The following is a 19,034-nucleotide window of genomic DNA, read 5'->3' on the forward strand; positions in this document are numbered from 1 at the left end:
CTGACTGTATATACCCACTGAGCGACTGGGCAAGTTATTTAAGCTCTCTGAGCCTAATCTATAAAGTGGAGATAATGCCTACTTTGCAAGACTATCATAAGTCACTAAGGATAAGAACATAGGTTCTAGACACCTTAAAGATTGTCTGGTGTGTCATAGGTGTTCACAAACAGGAAGCTTTTTGTTTTTGTTTTGCTGAGATTTCTATTCCTGGTCTGTAAGATGGGTTTGAACCAGCCTGGGGTTTCTGCCATGAAGGGCAGTATGGGAAATGGACAAACAGCGAGTCTCCTGAGCTCAGGGCCACTTTCCCCAGGACCCAAGCATTGGTGGGCAGGTAGGAAAACACATCCAGGCACAGTTCCTTCCAGAGGAAAGTTACAATGAGAACTTAAACACCAGAAAGAAAAAAAGAAGCCAACTCTAAATATGTGGTTTTCCTGGACAAAATAAGGAAATGTGGCTGTTTTAATCCTACCACGGCAACAAGGCAAAGGCATGATTCGGGGCGAGGCAGCCTGCTCCCAGCTCCTGCTTGCAAGATGCAGGCTTTCGCTGAGGGGAGGGCGAGGGGGTCTGAAACCCAAAGGCAGGAGAGGCCATTGTGTTCCAAGATGCACAGGAAGGGGATGCTGGATCTGTTATCCTTGGGAGAATGCTTCACGTTTGCAAAGATTTGATATTTGCCTACAGTTGCCCTTCTTATGGATATGACCCTCGGGAGTATTAGCCGCTCTGAGCCTCCGTTTTCTCATCCCAATTTGAGAAGGAATTAGTCGTCTCTACTTGGCAGGACTGGTGTGAGACTAATATAATAAATACAATCCTCACACCTGAAGGACTGCCCGGTGCATGGTAGAGCTGTCTGATGTCTTGGACACGTTCGTTTCTCTTGCTTCTCACCGTCATCCCTGTGAGGCAGTCACCATTACCACCACCTCCTTTCTCCCTGGCTGGGGAAGCTGAGGTCCCAGGGCTAAAAGGCTGGCCTGCAGCTGGGCTGTGGTTGAGCTGCGCAGACCCAGGCCTCCTGGTTCCTGGGCCCACCTGTGTTCAGATGGCAGGTGAGCGTCCTGAGAAGTGAAGAGGGGAACAGTGCTCCCTGGGCTGGGGGGGGGGTGGGACAGCAGGTGCACGGGTGAGCCAGACAGCCTGACCCGAGTGTTTCTCTTTCCCCCACAGCCGGGCCTGCTGAGTCAGCCTAGGGGGCCTGGGTGAGTTGGACCCCTGCTCTTCCCTCCCCCTCTGTGTTGCATCTGCCTCCTCATCCTGACCTAACTCTCCCACAGGACACTTCTGTCATCTACACCGAGGTGAAACACTCGAAACTTGGTGAGGTTCCAGCCAGGGGATCGAATACAAGAAGCAGGACCCACAGAGTCCCCTTGGTAACTTCGAGGAGGTGTTGGGGCATCCCCCCAACACCACCCACCCGAGGCCTCCAGTGCTCCCCAGGAGGCCAGCAGAGACCCCAGTCCCTTCTGCAGGTCCCCAATCCCTGAGCCCAGCAGTGAGGGAGCCCGGCGTCCCGGCCAGGGTTCCGAGGAGACTCGAGGAACACCTAAATGATCTCTGGGCTGCCCTCTGAGTGGAAGAACAGGAACACGTGGGCAAGGGCATCCCCGTTCACACATGAGTTCCAAGCAGTGGGCCAGACACAGAAGCCACAGATGTTTTCTTGCACATGAGTGGAAGGGTTGAAGTGCCTTCTCTCCAACATTTGTAAGGACTTTCTAAGATGGCCCTCAGTCCCTGTGCATGGGCTTGGCCTCTCCCTGAAGGAGAGAGCTAGCCCCTGGGCAGCTCGGTAGAGCATTTCCAGTTTCCAAGCTGCCGCTGAGGCCGCTGAGTGACCACAGGGCTAAGGACCTCTCAGGGGCTCGGGCAGACCAAGAATTGGGGGGAAAGGCCTGGCCCAGATAATAGCACAGAATTCTCAACCCCAAAGCCAGAGCCCCCCTCCCAGGCACTGAGAGCCCGGCCTTCTATGCAACCCATTTCTGCTCAGACCCCTTCCGGCGACCAGGTTACCAAAGTTGCTGGAACTGAGGCTTGCCCCAAAACCCCATTTGTAGAGTATATCAGAAGACTCGGTTACCCATCATGTGTTTACCAAGATACACGCTTGTAGAATCTATTTGTTCATAGAAGCGTATCAGTTTGTTTCATACTATTCACCAATGCTGATCACTCATAGTGCCTCAAGGTTGGTTTGGTTTGGCTTGTTGAGTCCATACTCCTTGATGCTGAGGGTTTAGTCCTAGTAACTACGAGGATTAGTTCTCCCTGCTCTGCCTCCCAGCCCTGGTTCCCTGCAGGCCCCTGCTCCTGAATCACAGAGTGAGGTCCCCGTCACGCTGCTGGACGTCACCAACCCCACCCACCTGTCCTGGGAATAGGCCCACGTCCTGCCCACCCAGAGCTCCCGCTCAGGTGCCCCTGAGCTGCCCACAGCCAGCATTCATCCTTGAACTTAATAGAAATGCATCCACTCAGACTCAGACCCAGACTGCTGAATCCTGATCTGCATTTAAGTAAGATCTGTAAGCTGTTGGTATGCACGTAAAGTTTAAAAAGCCTGGTCTGCCTCCAAAAGACACTTCATGGGAGTACCTCCGTCCACTCGCCTTTGGGAACATCACTGGATAGGACAGAGGGCCCAGAGAACTGCTAAGACAACCCTTGCTAGCATTTCCCAGCTTCCCCGGGGCCTTCTCTCCTCAGGGCCATCCCCCACCTGACCTTCCTCTTCCCCAGCCTCTTCGGCTTCCTCCCCATCTCTCTCATCACTGGTCCAGTCCGTGTCCAGAAGACATCAGGGCCCCTGCCCTTCACTTCTTCATCTGCCAGGCTGGGAAGCACATGCCAGGTCATCTAGAAGCCCAGGGTCCTTGCTGGTCAATCAGGAAGGACCTGCAGGAGCCAAGCCTTGCCACGCCCTCTATAAACAGTCTGGCCCCTTATAAAGAGTCAAGTCAAAGACAGGACAGCTCATGAAGGAGACACTGATGATGGGGAGTGGGAAGGAGCTGGCACTGCCAGTCGTCCCCATGGACCAGCTCCTCCCTGAGCATTCACACCACCCGCCCCCTGCCCCACACCGGTGACACTGGAGCCTGTCTGTGGATGGTGTTTACCAGTGCAGGGCAGGATAAGTGGAACGGTGAAAAGCAAGAACTTAGAAACTTTTATAGCAATCTGACAGAGTAATACAATCATAAAAAATAGGGCTTATATTTTGGATGTCTCTTTTATTTCTTTTTTTAGTAAATTGCTTTTATCGTATTCTACGGAAGTATAAGTCCACAATGGATTCAAAATAAAGAGAAACATTTCCTTTGACACAGGTGAGAAGCCCTATCCTACACACACAGACTCACACTCGCACTCACACACACACGCACACCTGCGGCTCTTCTCTCCTGCACTTTGCTCCTTCCCCAGAATCCCTCCCCACCCCCACTTCTATTTGCACAGCCGAAAATATCCCTCCCCATTAGTTTAGAGAAGAATGAGCTGGGATTTTTAAAAATGAACAATTGCTAAGAAAATTGAAGAAAAAGAAAATCCCCGAAAAGCACATAGAGAAAGCAGAGGCTTCAGAGGAGACCCCAGACTCTCCCTGGCTGGACTAACAGCAGCACAGGTGGCCCCCAGGCTCCCGGCCAGTGCTCAGAGCAGGAACCCACTGCTGGTCCTGGAGGACGCTGGTGGCGAGGAGAATGGGACTCTCCCGGGCTGCCAGGGACAGACCCTGCAGACGCCAAGGAAGTCTGCAGAACGGCCCGCAAGGCTCTGCACCGTTAGTTTTCTCTCCAAGTCAGAGCTCAATGCAGACACTCCTTAGGATGGGGTCCGGCCCGGGGCCCGGGGACATAGGGACCAGGGCTCTGTGGGGTCACATCACCTCCTGGGTAAAAGCAGGGAGGAAAGGGCTCCGTGCGCGGTTGAGAGCTGAGGCCACGTGCGGCTGTCCCTCCGGGGAGAGGGAGTGGGAACGGGGCCTCGCGGCTGCCCTCTGCTGACCCCCTTGGGTCTGACCATCCGTAGGACAGCCGCATCCGAAGGTGCCACTGGACGCCCATCCTTGCTTTATATGTGGCTCAACATTTTAGAGACAAACACTAAAAATGGAGCGTGACCCTTCCCTGAGCCAGGCAGCTTACAGAAACTGGGATTGCTTTCAATTCCAGGTTTATTTTAGATTTGGCTATAAAATAAGGTCTTTGACATTTTTACCTAAACCAGCATCTGCTAAGTAGCTCTGCGTCCTTCGTGTTTGTACGGGACCGCGATGACAGGAACGACAGATGGGGCGCACAGGTCAGGGAAGACCCAGGCCTTTTCATCCAATACCGGGATGCTTCGTGCCCCAAACACAGGTTCCCGTCCTGGCCCGCGCTGCCGAAAGGAGCTGCGGCCGGCAGGGCCTAGGGCGGTCTGCGTGCCTGCGTCCTCAGCGCGCGTCCCGCTGCACCGTCCTCAGAGGGGTCCGTCTGTCAGGCCCTTTGAAAGATCAGCCTACGTCGTCCTACTTGTCTGGGAATTCTTTCTGCCTGGGGTACAGATCGGCATCATGGGCACCAGCACGAGCCCTGCGCTCGCGGGCTTCCCATGCTGAGTGCTCACTACACCTGCTCACCGCGGGAAGGTGCACAGGATGGGGATCCAGCAAATGCTGGCTGAGTGAGTGAGTGAGATTCCAGTTCCTCCCTGGCTACCTCTGCATGGTCATGGCTTTGTCTCTTTTTTATGCAGCCTGCCTTCAGCTCCCTGGGAAACCATGTCTTTGCCTCAAAAGCAGACCCTAAAAAGAAGAAGGCTCCGACCGTCCCACCCAGTTTCTACAGGGCTCTTTCTTCTCTCCTGCTTCCCCTCTCCTGCTGCGTGCACCTTGCTCTCGCGCATCAAAGATCAAAGATTCCACTCGGTCTCCACGTCCCCAGCAAAGCCAGAACGAGGGCGGGGCACGGCAGGTGCTGCAGGCACAAATATTAAAGAGGCCCTCATGCTCGGGGCCGTGGGTGCAGGCGTGAGAGTGTCATCTCAGGGGAGGTCAGGTACCCCACTTTCACACACGCAGGCACTGCCTCTGCTGCCCGAGCTGACTGATGGGGGGAGGGAGGGGCGGGGTTTGTGCATGGACTGCCCCACCCAGGGCAGCCTCTGGGCCCAGCCCGTGCCTGGTGGCATGGTGTCAGCAGACAGATCATGGAGGTAGGTGGTCCACTCTACACAAACCGAGGAGGTGAAGGTAGACATAAAGATGGGGCTTAGAGGGCGCCTGGGTGGCTCAGTCATTAAGCATCTGCCTTCGGCTCGGGTCACGATCCCGGAGTCCTGGGATTGAGCCCCGCATCGGGCTCCCTGATCAGTGGGAAGCCTGCTTCTCCCTCTCCCACTCCCCCTGCTTGTGTTCCCTCTCTCGCTGTGTCTCTCTCTGTCAAATAAATAAATAAAATCTTTAAAAAAAAAAAAAAAAGATGGGGCTTAGATGGGGTTGTACCTGGCCTCTCAGCCCGCATCCCACACCACCCTTCAGAGTTGCCCCCTTCCCTCCCAGAAAGTCCGCTGAACGCCCCTCCTTCCTATCTGGAGCTCCTTCCTGTCTGGAGCTCCCCCCACTTTCCTTCTCTCCCCCAAACACCTTCCCACTTTTTTCTCTCCTCCGTCTCTCCTCTCTTCTGGTGTGGCCCTATTCTGTCCCCAGGCCAGTCCAAGAATCGAGGACAAGTGTGAGTGGGCAGGACACCCAGATTCCACTGGCCCCGAATGAGTCTGGGGCAGCCTGCGTGGCCACCGGGGACACCCGTCCCCCCACACCTGCCCGCAGGGGAGGTGGGCTAGGGGAGAGGGGGAGACGTGCAGATGGAGCTACAGCCAGCCCTGAGCCACAGCCACTCCCTGGCTCCCAGGAAGTTCCTACAGCCCCTCTGCTCTCTTAATTAAGGAATGTGGGCGTGGTGCCTTTGAACTCCCAGCCCAGTGACTCCAGCACACTGTCCCGTGCGGGCTAATTAGCCTGGTCTGAACCAGTGGTCAGCAGTCGGGGGGAGCCTGCCTCTACTGACTTAACCCATCCGGAGCTGCCCCCGTTTGTCTCTCTCCAGTTGCCACACAGCCTGGAGTTCCTCCCTCTGGGGAGGTGGGACGTCTGCTGACCCTCACCAACCTCCTCCTCCCCCTTCCTCAGCTTCCCTGAAATTCCCCTCTAGCAAAAGGGCATGGGGGGCGGGGTGGGGAGCCTGGGAAGAGGGCAACCCGGTTCCCGCTTGGATGGACCCCTACGTAGGTCCAGTCTGCTAAGAGGGAGTGTGACTGCCCACGGTCTGCTCTGTGGGAATTCCGAGTCTCTATCCCCCACGTTCCCGCAAGGGCCCAGCTCCTGCATCCCACACCCTCCCGGTCCCACACTGTCCACCTCTAGGCGGGCTTGGAGGGCTCCCCCGCTTGGGAAGCCTGTCCTTGGCTATAGGCAGGGTGCAGACGTGGAGGGGCCAGTCTGGGACAGATGGAGGGGGCTGTTCACACCCGACCCCCTTGCTCTGCGTTGACCTGCTCTCCTCTCTTCCCTCTCTGGCCCCTTAGTAGCAACGGTTAAGATTTTTTTTGAATGCTGACTAGGCGCCAGACCCCACCCTAAATAAACCCTTACACGCACCGCTCTTGCCTCACTGACTAATTATTGGGTTACACATCCCGTCTCCTCACCCAAACTGCAGCCTCCTTGAGGGCAGGGCCAAGCCTTTCATCTCTGTGTTCCCAGCCCCTGGCACGTAAGTAGATGCTCAATAGACCCCTGATGCGAGAAGGACGGAACTCACAGCGGAGTCATAAATGAGTCCCCTCCCTTGGCCTCTCTGCCGTAAGGCCAGCTGGCTCCCAAGTTCTGTCCCCTGACTCTGCTCTGTCCCTTCCTCTCTACTCTAGATATTTCCTTCCTATTCCAGTCAGGACCATCCCAACAGCTGCTACCCAGGCTTTCCTGCCTCTTCTTTCTCTGCCAACCTGCCCCACACGCTGTCCTTCCACCAGCCAGCTACCCTGGGCTTAGGACGGGCCACATCCCCTCCCTCCGAGCAGACCTTCTCAGAGCCTTCCCTCGGCCCACCAGCTGCAGATCACCTGGAGCAGAGTGCTGGTCAAACTAGATTCCCGGGTCCTGTCCCAGCCCCACTGAACCAGAGTTTCCAAGGCTTTGAGTCCAGCAAGGCCAAGAACTGCTGCCCCCCAGAACAAAAGCCTAATCCCTAAGCCAGTGTTCAAGGCCTCTGTGATCTGACCCTCAAACTCCCTTTCCATTCCTACCACTGCAGCCCTAACAGGCTCCTCCCCTTGCTCCTTCATCATCCCTGGAGCCGACCTGGGACCCCCCCCCACCCCATCTGGCTCTACCCATTTGGCTCTACTTCATGCTCAGAGCCTGCCCCCAGCCTCTGGCTTTCCCCTTTTCTCTGCCTATCCAAATCATGCCTACCATCAAGGTGCAGCTCAAAGCCCACTTTTAGGGAAGTGTCCCCCACCCACATCCACAGATGTGGATCCTCACACTCTCCACAGCAAGAAGGCCCCGCTGCCCACTGCACAGAGCTCTGCCTGTCTGTAGTGGACCTTCGTTCTGGGCATTTCCTGTTTCTACACTTCGGCTGCAAGCCACTGGAGGGCAGGAACCCTGTCCCAGAACCCTCCTGCTCTCCCGCCGCCATGCCTGCCCCACTCTTGGCCGAGTCCCAAGCTGAGGTCAGGAGTTCTGCGGGATGAGACACCATGAGCCCGGCGTGGCTCTCGGGGGTTCACTTCATCTTCCTGCAGGGCCTCCCCTGACTCAAGAACCCGAGTAACTGGAAGTGAGAAGAGACTCGGGATGAGGAGGGGCAGCACTGGCAAAGTGGCCCAGGCTCCCCGGGGCGAGGCTCCAGTCCCAGCTCTCACTCGTGACCTCTGCAAGGTGCTAACCTTGCTCTGGGTTCAAATCAATAAGACCCTCGCGGAGAAGAGCTGTGAGCACGTCTAGAACTCATGTACTCATTTACAAATGTTTAGGAGACACCCACGCTGTGCCGAGCACCAAGGGGAGCACAGAAACGAGTAGGTGAAGACCTTGCCGGCAACCAGTCCGTGGAGACGAGAAAACCGTGGCAAGACAGTGTGCTGAGGGCAGAGGGCCCGCCGGCACTGGGCTCGGGACGGCTTGAGGGGGAGCCGGCCGGCCGCAGCGCGCCCAGTCCAGAGGGCCGATAGGAGCAGCGTGCCTGCCGCACAGCGCGTGGGGGTGCAGGGGGTGCTCCCTGGAGGGGCAGTCCTGCTTGGCATGGCCAGAGAGCGGACTGGGGAGGCCAGCTCGGACCAGCAGACTGGAGTCGAACTTAGGAGTGCCTTGTACACCAGGCTGAGCGTTTTGTCTCTTTTTCGAGGGCAGCAGGAGGTGCGGAAGAATTTTAGAGAAGTAACAAAGGGAATTGCAGTCTAGAGGGTTCTCCGTGGTTACAGCAGGAAGGGCAGCCAGCCGTGGGGCGGTGGGATACGGGGAAGGCTGGCCGGTCCAACCGGAGGATGTGGGCTTGTGCTGGAGCACGTGCCTCTGGCGGATGGCATTGGCCCACCAGGGGCACATGAAAGAGGCTGACTTACAAGAATCCACTCCTGACAAAGCCCAGCCAGGCTGGGAGCCAACTTCCACTTTACTCTGGATATTTTCACTTTCAGGCATCTTGTTCTGAGTCAAGATTCCTCCTTCTGAACATGGGACTTTCCAGAAGTACCACAGCCTCCTCCCGTGTATCAACTTGCCCCCAGATGTTCTGGATTTGGGTTGTTGAAGGAGTCTGCTGGCCTCTCTGGAGAACGATGGGCATGTGGTCCCTGTGGAGTCTGCTTCTCTGGGAAGGTAAGGGGGGCCGGTGTGTGGCCCGTCCTCAGAGAGCTGGAGGTCCCTCTGCAGGGCCCCTCGCTCGCCAGCCGCCTGGGCAGGGGCCCGCATCCCAAGGGAGAACCCAGGGGCTGAGGAGGGACAGGGAAGACTGAAGCAAGTTCTCAGGCAACCTTGGAAGCAGGACAGAGCAAGCTCTGCGGGGTCCTTGGGAGGAAGGAGGTGGTAGCCGTAGCAGCGTCCCTGTCTATGACACACGAGCTGTTCCATGGCCCCGGGCAGTTTCAAAGGCTGGTGGTACCCATGGTTTGGAAAAACAGGGTTGTGAGAAGGGTGAGGGAATTCTAGTACAATCTGGGGAGAAGGAGGGCAGGGCGAGCAGGCTCGTACAAGGAAGGAGGCCTTTCCATCAGCCTGGGGGAAGCCGAGGCTGCTCCCTGCAGGTGTGTGTAAGGGAGGGGGATGTTGGGGAGGGTGGAGAGCGGGGAGCAGGCCAAACAGAGCACATGGGCTTGGCATGTGGGAAGGGTGTGCTGTGGGAAGGGCGACACTTCCCTCCGTGGTAAGCAGGCAGCCCACATGCCAGGGGTCAGCCCTGCAAGGCCAGGGGGCAGGAGTCGGGGCCTGGCAAGGACGAAGCCACCTAGGTTCCCACCAGGAACTCAGAGGGACTTGGAGATGACTTTATCCAGTGTGCCCCTCCTGGGCTCCTGGCCTCGAGGGCTACAAAGGCCTTGAGGATTCTAACCTGTCTAAACACTGGCCGGAAATCCCTCCCAAAGGAAAAGGAATCTGTGTGGTGCCCAAATCTTTCAAGTCCCTAGACGTGGAAGGCAAAAAGGAATTTTTCTGAAGGCCCCTTAATGGTAAACCAGATGAGTACCACCGATTGGGTGCACCCTCTTGTTTTGGGGGTAAGACCACGGACGGGACCAGGGTGCTGTGCTGAAGTCACAGCATGGCTTTGCGGCCGAGCTGGGGCAGGAGAGACCCGAGGGGCCTTGACTGGCATCCAGCGCCATCCTCTGTGTAGGCTGGGCCTCCACCCGCAGTAGCCTCTGCAGCAAGGCCTGATGATTAGGGCTGCAGAAGGCAGTGAGATGGGCAGGGGGCTGGCTGAGTGACCCCCCCTCCCAGAACAGGGCTCGTCAAGCCCGCTCCCGGCGCTCGGGCATGTCCCACACGGGCTATGCTGCTCTGTGTCCCTGAGCCCCACAGTGCCACGTGCCAGGGGAGTCCTCGGGGCCTCCTTTCACTCAGTACAATGCGCTGAGCCTCTCCTCCATGCTCCTCCTAAATATAGCATGGGCGTGGGGGTACGAAGAACACAAGAGGAACTTGTGGTCTCGCGTGGCAGCCCCTGACTCATCCCCGGGCCATCCCGGCCGAGGAACAAAGCACCCCAGGCTGCTGGGCCACACGGAGAAACAGTGCGGACACCGCCCGCCCCCCGACAGAGGGGGAGGTCAGGGGAGGCAGTGGGTCTCCAAGGATGAGCAGCAATTAGCCAGCAAAGGAGTCAGGGCTCCCTCCCGCTAAGGTACCGCCCACAGCCCTCAAACTCAGCATCTCCCCACCTCCCAGCCTGCTTCTCCCCCGGCTCCTCGGGATCACGGAGAATGGCACTCTGTGGGTCCCTGGTACCCTCGACGCCCTCCGCCTTCGCTCCCTAGATTGCACCTCGGACCCGACCCCACTGATTACACACCGGAGTCGCTCTCAACTCCTCCTTCTTCCCCCCCTCACTCTGCAGGCCTGGGCCCTGCCCACTCCAGTGCATCCCCCACACCCCTGCTGGCACGTCTTTCTAACCAGCATCTCATCCTCTTACTCTCTTACTGAACCCTGTGCGAGGCCTCCCAGAGCTCTAAGGGTAAAGCCCACGCGTGCTTTCAGGCGGCAGGACCGGGCTCCCACCAGCTCCACAGTACAGTTTCTTACTCTCCTGCAGAGAGCGACTTTCAGTTCCAAGAACCACGAGAACCACGCGCTCTCGCCCGCCTCCCAGGCGTCCGAACGCGAATGCCATGTTCCCTCGCCCCTGCCACTTCCCCAGCCCTGCTCCACACAGCCCTCCTCCACCCGGCCTGGCCGATCCCCACTCTCCTTCTGCTCTCAGCTTAACCATTTCTGCCCGGATCCTCCCAAGGCCATCACCCTACCTGTGTTCTCCCAGGGTATCTTTTTCACCATCGTGGCACTTCACTTAATATGCTTTAATCACTTGCTTAGAGTCGGACTTCCTCTGTGAGCTCCCAAGCGCAGAGACAGGATTCTCTCCTTAGGCTTTTATTCTCAGCCCCCCGCACAGTGCACCTTGCTCAGCGTGGGTGGAGGGAGTGTGGGGAGAGGGGCCCCAGTGCGCTTCGCAGCAGCTTAGCTGGATGCGTAAGCGGTGGCGGGAGACCGGTGAGGAGCTTGGGGCCGGCAGTGATGGGGTTCTCTTCTTGCAGCACTGCTTCCCCCCAGAGCCTCCAGCGCCCAAGTGCACGGCCAGGTCGGGGGCTCTGTGTTGCTGGCGGCAGAGCGCCCTGCCGGCTTCCAAGTCCGAGAGGCCATCTGGAGATCCCTCTGGCCTTCGGAGGAGCTCCTGGCCACGTTTTTCCGGGGCTCCACAGAGACTCTGTACCGCTCGCGCTTCCTGGGCCGAGCCCAGCTGCACAGCAACCTCAGCCTGCAGCTCCAGCCTCTGGAGTCTGGAGACAGCGGCAACTTCTCTGTGCTGCTGGTGGACACGGGCGGCCGGGCCCGGACCCAGCTCCTGCAGCTCAAGGTGTTTGGTGAGTGCGCCCCACACCGGCTCTCCGGCTGCCCACAAAGCGCTGGAAAGGGGTCCTGTGTCCCAGGAGCTGGGGAGGACAGGGTTCCAGAGACCTCTGGCCTCTGACCGCGCAGCTGATTCGGGACACATCTGAGAAAGCTCCCCAGGTGCTCCCGGGCAGGTGCGCTCCTGTGTGAGGCAGCCCGGCTTTGCCGCCCCACAGTCCTTGCCTGAACTCCAGCGGGGTCTTTTCTGGGCTCGGTGGCCTTGGACACAATGCGAAGCCTCCCTAGCACTCACCTTTCTCATTTATAAAATGGGCATCGTCAGTAATATTACACGTAGCTGCCCACAGAGGCAAGATACACTGCGTTTGGGAAAGCATCAGAGACAGAGGTCTGGCCTACACTCCAAAATTCTAAGATTATAAGATGTGCCATTATCTGACAAAACATTAACAAGGAAAAAAATATTGCCAACCAAAGTAGGACACAATTTTTTTATTAAAAATTGAAGTATAGGGGCACCTGGGTGGCTCAGTCGTTAAGCATCTGCCTTCAGCTCGGTTCATGATCTCAGGGTCCTGGGATCGAGCCCCGCATCGGGCTCCCTGCTCGGCGGGAGGCCTGCTTCTCCCTCTCCCACTCCCCCTGTTTGTGTTCCCTCTCTCGCTGTGTCTCTCTCTGTCAAATAAAAAAAAAAAATCTTAAAAATTGAAGTATAATTGAAGTATGGAATGTGGATTTCATATTGTTTTAAAGAGTTCTTTTAGACGTATTTAGAGATTTTTAACTATATGACATTCATGGGTTCTCTCAATTATTCATTGTTGCAAAACAAACCACCCCAAAACTTACTGCCCGAAAACAGCCATTTTAATTCTCACCACCTGCGGGGTGGTGGGGCTCAGCTGGGCAGGTCTTCTGCTCCCCGTGGTTTGGCAGGATCATTCACACAGCCCCACTCGGCACCTCAGCTGGGGCGGCTGGCTTCACTGGGCACTGGCCCTTCTTTCCAGTAACTTCACCTCCACCCCCTCCAGTCACCTCTTCCACCTTCACCTCCACCACCACCTCCACCATCACCTCCACGACCACCACCACCACCTCTGCCATCACCACCTCCACAATCACCACCTCCATCATCACCTCCACCACTACCTCCACCTCCACCATCACCTTCACCTCCTCCACCATCACTTCCACCACCACCTCCACCATCACCTCCTCCACAATCACCACCTCCACCATCACATCCACCACCACCTCCACCTCCACCATCACCTCCACTTCCTCCACCATCACCTCCACCTTCTCCACTGCCACTTCCACCTCCTCCACAATCACTACCACTACCTTCACCTCCACCACCACCACCTCCTCCACCATCACCTTTACCTTCTCCACCATCACCTCCACCTCCTCCACTACCTCCACCTTCTTGACAGTCACCACCTCCACCATCACCTCCACCACCTCTACCTCCTCCACCATGACCTCCACCACCACCACCTCTACCTCCTCCACCATCAGCTCCACCTTGTCCACCATCACCTCCACCACCACCTCCACCTCCTCCACCATCACCTCCTCAACCATTGTTGCCTCTACAATCACCTCTACCACCATCATCACCTCTATCTCCACCTCTACTGCCTCCCCCTCCACCATATTTCTGCTGATCTAGGAAAAAAAATAGCCTTTTAGCTCTCGTTCATCTGCCTAATGTCTTGGAAAAGGCATGTGTGGTACCTCAAATCACTATTTCAGTAAAACCTCAGAAATTTGATAGGGCAGTGGGGAGAAAAAGGTCCAATGTTAAGAATGAAAAGTAGGAGTGACAGCTGGGAAGAGGAAGACAGTGAGGGAGAGAAAGGCAATAAATTGGGAAGGAGAGGGGACCTCCCACCACCACCACCAACCCAGGGACAGCCAGTCTGTGAGCCATTCGGGGTTCCAGTGCACCATTAGACGTGTGTCCTGGATGCACGCAGCCCTGAACCGAGTTGCACAGCTTGGCAGGCAGAGTGCTGGCTGGATTTCAGCAGCCCTACCCTCACTGGTTGTCCCCTTAGCCCAGGGCCCTTGCACAGTGAATAACCTACACAACCATACAGGCAGCCCTGGAGCCTCTTCCTATTCTGAGTCTCAGCTGCTGCACATGTGAAATGAGGACATTGAAAGTGATAATGCACGCAGCACCCACACCACTAAGCTCTAAAATGCCTTGTTCTCAGCATCTGAATTACAGATTTTAAGGAAATTGCTGTTTTATTGCTTCCAAATACATAGCATGATTAGAACTAATTGCACAACGCTGCCAAGCAGCCGTCCTTGGGAGCTCTGCTTTGACAATAGATGAGAATGATTTGAATTAGCAGATCAGTTACTAGAAATGTCAATGGGTGTTTCTACTGTGCCTGATAGTGTTTGAAAGCAGCTTGCCCTCTTAAGTAGCGTAAATATCCGCCCCACATCCACACACGTAGTCTTTGTTTATACTATTAGTGTGACCAGCAAATCTTTCCTTTTCCATACCACAAATCCCACCAGACTGAGCTGGCATTAATGAGCTTTTAGTCTGCTTGACTCTGGAACGCTGTCAGAGACAGAGCCCTCCCGTTGTCACCAGAATGCTCTCCTGCTGGTCCCCATTGCCACAGAGACTCGGGATGGACTCATCCACCTATACAAGAGAGGAGAGCCACGGCCTGGGATACCGGGACTCCACTGTGTTCACCGGTCCAAGTGGCTGAGCACCTAGAGAGCTAGGTTATGAAGATAACAAAACAGAACCCCCACCCCCTGGTCTCCACGGGAGCTTGGACCCTTGTAATTATGTCTTTAATTATTCAGTCACTTGTCAGTACTTGTCTTCACCAAACTATAAACTCTAATAGTCCAGAATGTGTTGGTTTTCTTGCCTGATTTAATAGGTGCCTATCCCCTGTCTGACTGATATGTCATGAGGACAGTGCTATGACAAAGGACAGACAGGAGGAGTCTTCAGAGCCTACATTATCAGGGAAGGCTTCATAATCAGAACAGTAAGCAATGTGCTCAAACTGGGTCTTGAAGGGTTGGTAGGAGTTCCCCAGGAGGAAGAGAAGAGAAAGGCATACATGCACAGCTGGGCCATATGAAAGCATGCAGGATGTGGAAAAGCATGACATGCTTGGGAGAACCGGAAATTAATGAGGGTAGGTGAGTAAGACCAGCAGGTGGTTACAACTACAGAGGTTGACACCAACTATTTCATGAAGGATTTTGAATACCAGACTAAGGAATTCAGCTTCTGTCCTGTGGGCAATGGGAAACCAGACTAGGTTCTGGAGCAAGAGTGGGCTGGTCAGAGGTGACCTCTAACCCTGCATGGATCCCAGGGCTGGCACGGTATGCCCTGCCCAGCATCACTATAACCCATGCCCGCTCTACTGTTCTTGCCTAGATGCAGTGCCCAGACCCGTGGTACAAGTATTCATCGCTGTATCAGGGGACGCTCAGCCACCCAAGACCTGCCAGGTGTTCCTGTCCTGTCGGGCCCCCAACATCAGTGACATAACCTATAGCTGGCGACGGGAGGGGACCATTGACTTTGGTATTGAACCAAGTGGCCTGTTCATGGATGGACAGGTGCTGAGGGTTTCACTGGGACCAGGAGACAAGAGTGTGGCGTATTCCTGCATTGTCTCTAATCCCGTCAGCTGGGACTTGGCCACCGTCACCCCTTGGGAGAGCTGCCATCGCAAGGCAGGTATGCCAAGGGCCAGGGGTCAGTGGTTGAGGGATTGTTAAGCATCAAACCCCCCTCTGACTCTGCCGCCTGCATGTCCAGCCCCAGGAAAGTCCTCCTACAAAGATGTGCTGCTGGTGATGGTCCCCATCTCCCTGCTCCTGACCCTGGCTGCTCTCCTCTCTGCCTGGCACTATTACTGCTCAGGTAGGAGTCCTGCAGGTGTCAGAGGTGTGTGGAGGAGGGGGATCTCCTGCGGAGGAGAGCAGGGTTGGACCTCCTCTCTTTTAGGCCTCGATGGTCTGCCCTCCTTACCTCTGCCACCTCATCTCCTGACTCATACTCTGGTCTCCAATCAGACTGAACCACGTGAAGCTTCATTTGCAGTTCTTCAAACGAACTCTTGTCTTACATAACTCTTCAGGCCTTTGCACGTGGACCATCTCCCTATCTGGACCACACTTCCCTCGGTTTCCCACCCAGTCCCCCTTCTTCATGTGACTATCTCCTCCACAATCTCCCAGGTGCACCTGCTCCAGGAAGCCTTGCTGATCTCCTGCCCTGGCCTGGGTGGGGTGGGTGTACTTCCTTTAATCTCCATTGCTTATCCTAGTCACGGCGCTCACTGCACCTACTCTCCCACTAAATTCTCGGCCCCTTAAAAGCAAAGACTGCCTCACCACCGGGCATCTAGCAAGGGTTCCTGGAACAGCACTGGTATGGATAAAGGTTTGCTGAGTGGAAGTCTAGATGAATCCCAACCCCTTCTTGCCTAGCATTCCTAGGAAATGCTCTCTGAGGGAAGCACCTTTCTCGCTAGGGGCTGATAAGGCCTCCTTCTCAAGGAGGAGAGAGCAGGAGAAACTCAGAGGTGTGGCTGGATTCTGGGCCATCCCTCTAGCTCAGCCCCTGCCTCGACGCCAGGATGCCCTGCCCCTGATAGAAACACCCCACAGACCTGGGCTTTGTGGGGATGTCCACCCCAGGCTTTCTGGGATGGCTTCAGGTCTAGCCAAGGATGCTAAGATTCCAAACATCAGAGGAGTAACCTTTCTGATCTCTTTGCCAGGGAAAAAGCAGAAGGACATCTGTATTGACAGAGTGACTCCAGAGACAGAGAACCCCCTTGTGTAGGGTCTGCCATGGAGGAGGATATAAACTGCTGTCTGGACCATCAGGAAGCCCACTGCCCAAGCACATGATGCTCTGGAACATAGTTGGTGTCTGGAAGCCACCACGGCCCCCGTACTTCCCATGAGACTCCTGTCCCACCTCCAGGAGCAGCCTAGACAGCTGTTGTGCTGGGAGCCGCCAGACAGAAAACACTAGCACAGTCTTCCACATCCCCCCTCCCCCGCTCCTGGCTCTGCTTGGGGCAAGATAACAGACCATCCCCTCAAAGATGCTGGAAGTTCTCCAGGACCCACAGGGACTTTGATGGTCCAGGGCATTCACCAACCCCACCACCCCCACCACTGCTCATGAAGTATTGTTGTAGACAGAATCTGTCTCCTCCAAGTCCATTGGTTGAAGTCCTAACCCCCAATATCTCAGAATATGACTGTATTTGGAAAAAGGACTTCAAAGAGAAAATTAAAATTACATGAGGTCATTGGGATGGGCCCTAATCCCATATGACTTGTGTCCTTATAAAAGAGGGAGAGATACCAGGGATTCACCCACAGAGAAAAGGTCATGGAAGGACACAGAGAGAAAGAAGACATCTACAAGCCAAGGAGAGAGGCCTCAGAAGAAACTAAACCTGCTGACACCTCGGTCTTGTGCTTTTAGCATCCAAGACTATGAGAAAATAAATTTCTCTTGTTTAAGCCACTCATTCTCTGGTGTCTTGTTATGGCAGCCCTAGCAGACCAATGCAAATATCAACTAACTGACCAAAGGATTGCCTCCAGTCTGGGTCCCAGAATGTAAAAGACATTAGACATTTGAACTAACAGAGAAACTCTGAATCGCCCACTTCCAGCTCTGGCCCTAGCCCAGCCCCTGTAGTTTGAGACCCTGATGTTTCCTGATGTCCGAGGCATTATCATAAGAAAAGATCTAGAAATAGATGAAGGTGAGAGATGGGGGACAGGGGATTCTCTTTCCAGCGTGAAGGACTGTCAGGTCATCTGAGTTCATGGCTGGCTGGGTCAAAACAGAGGGAGTGTGGTGGGGGAGAATGGAATGGGGAGGATCCGAGTGGTGGCCTTGGGCCACAACACGTGGGATCTTGTGGTCTTCAGAACACATGTGCCTGGGGTTAGGGTAGCCAGGAGCACCCCTGTATGTTTGGGAGTCAGATTCTTCCCATGACTACCTTTACACCATTATTTCCAGTTGGCACATAGACCAGAACGCTGTCCCTCTGTTTTCGCTTTTCTCTGTTTTCATTGAATTTTCCTTGAGCCTTTGTACCTGTCCTCTGGGCAAAGCAAGAGCTGATAGGACGTCGGGGTCAGGGGACATGATGTCAGAGAGAATGGAGAGGGGGCATAGCAAAAGGCAAGGCTGAGACAGACATATTTATTTTCATCAGTAGGGATAGGAATACCCAGTGCCTTGTTTAAAAAAAAAAAAAAATTTTTTGCAGGGCACCTGGGTGGCTCAGTTGATTAAGCATCTGCCTTCAGCCCAGGTCATGATCCCAGGGTCCTGGGATCGAGCCCCGCATCGGGTTCCCTGCTCAGCGGGGAGTCTGCTTCTCCCTCTGCCCCTGCCCTCTGCTTGCGCTCATGCACGCGTTCTCTCTCTCTCTCTCTCAAATAAATAATCTTTTTAAAAAAATTTTTCTGCAAATGACATCTCTGGGAAATCTTCCATTTTTGTTAAGAAGTGACATGTGTTTGGTTATTCAGCACTTGGTTAGTTGCTGGTCTTCAGGGCAAGCACCATCTCCTTCCAGATTTGACTCCATGGCTCCCCACATCTTTTCTGCATGCAGCACGAAAACTCAAGTGTCAAGAAGAGAATAACCCACACGGCGAAAAGTCTAGAGACCTTATCATATGAAAAATGATTAAAGAAACTGGTCATATTGAGCCTAGAACAAAAGACTCGGAAGGTCCCCCGTTGTTTGAAGGGCTGTCACGTAGCCAGATTGTGTAACTGAGGCCACTGGAGTATGGCCCTGAGAGGCAGACAATGACTCACATGAGTAATAGGATCTTAAAGCTGGAAGGAAATCTTGTGGTTTCTCAGTTCAAGTTTTTCATTTCTCAGGTGGAAAGCCGAGGCCCAAAGAGATTGTTACTCCTTAGAATTACATAACTGGTCCATGGCAGAGGCAGAATTAGCTGGAGGTTTATCTCATCCGTCCAGTCCCGTCCCCTGCACCATTCCACCAGGGAGAACTTTCTGACAAACAGAGGAGGCCCGACATGAGGTGAGCTGTTTCAGTGAATGTGCTTAAGCTGAAACCATCTCAGAGCGGTATTACAGACTAGAGACTTTTCCTATTAGGTGGGAAGTTGCATTAGATCAGGAATGACAAATATGCAGTACATGTACACAGACTTCCGCCCTCCGGGACCGTGTCGGGCACGGAGAAATAATGATGACACACTGAGTCCGCAGGCAGCATGACGCTTAAGTGACTCGGGCCGATTAATTGAGGTTGGGAGCCAAGACAAAACCTATTAGCCATTCCTGCCCTAGACGACCCGTAAGATC

At 54.9% G+C, this 19,034-nt stretch overlaps 1 protein-coding gene across 1 annotated transcript; it reads left to right on the forward strand.

The window, feature by feature from the left end:
- Nucleotides 1-8,641: 8,641 nt before the first annotated feature.
- SLAMF8 (SLAM family member 8) lies at nucleotides 8,642-17,897 on the forward strand. Its single transcript, XM_045876071.3, has 5 exons — nucleotides 8,642-8,887; nucleotides 11,323-11,649; nucleotides 15,078-15,383; nucleotides 15,465-15,569; nucleotides 16,432-17,897. Exons 1-5 carry the CDS (start codon nucleotides 8,743-8,745, stop codon nucleotides 16,494-16,496), a joined length of 948 nt encoding a protein of 315 aa, XP_045732027.1. The 5' UTR covers nucleotides 8,642-8,742; the 3' UTR covers nucleotides 16,497-17,897.
- Nucleotides 17,898-19,034: the final 1,137 nt, after the last annotated feature.

This window comes from Mirounga angustirostris, unplaced genomic scaffold (assembly GCF_029215605.1).
Source record: "Mirounga angustirostris isolate CCGP_5_RB_7025 unplaced genomic scaffold, mMirAng1.0.hap1 SCAF_6, whole genome shotgun sequence".
Classification (NCBI taxonomy): Eukaryota; Metazoa; Chordata; class Mammalia; order Carnivora; family Phocidae; genus Mirounga; species Mirounga angustirostris.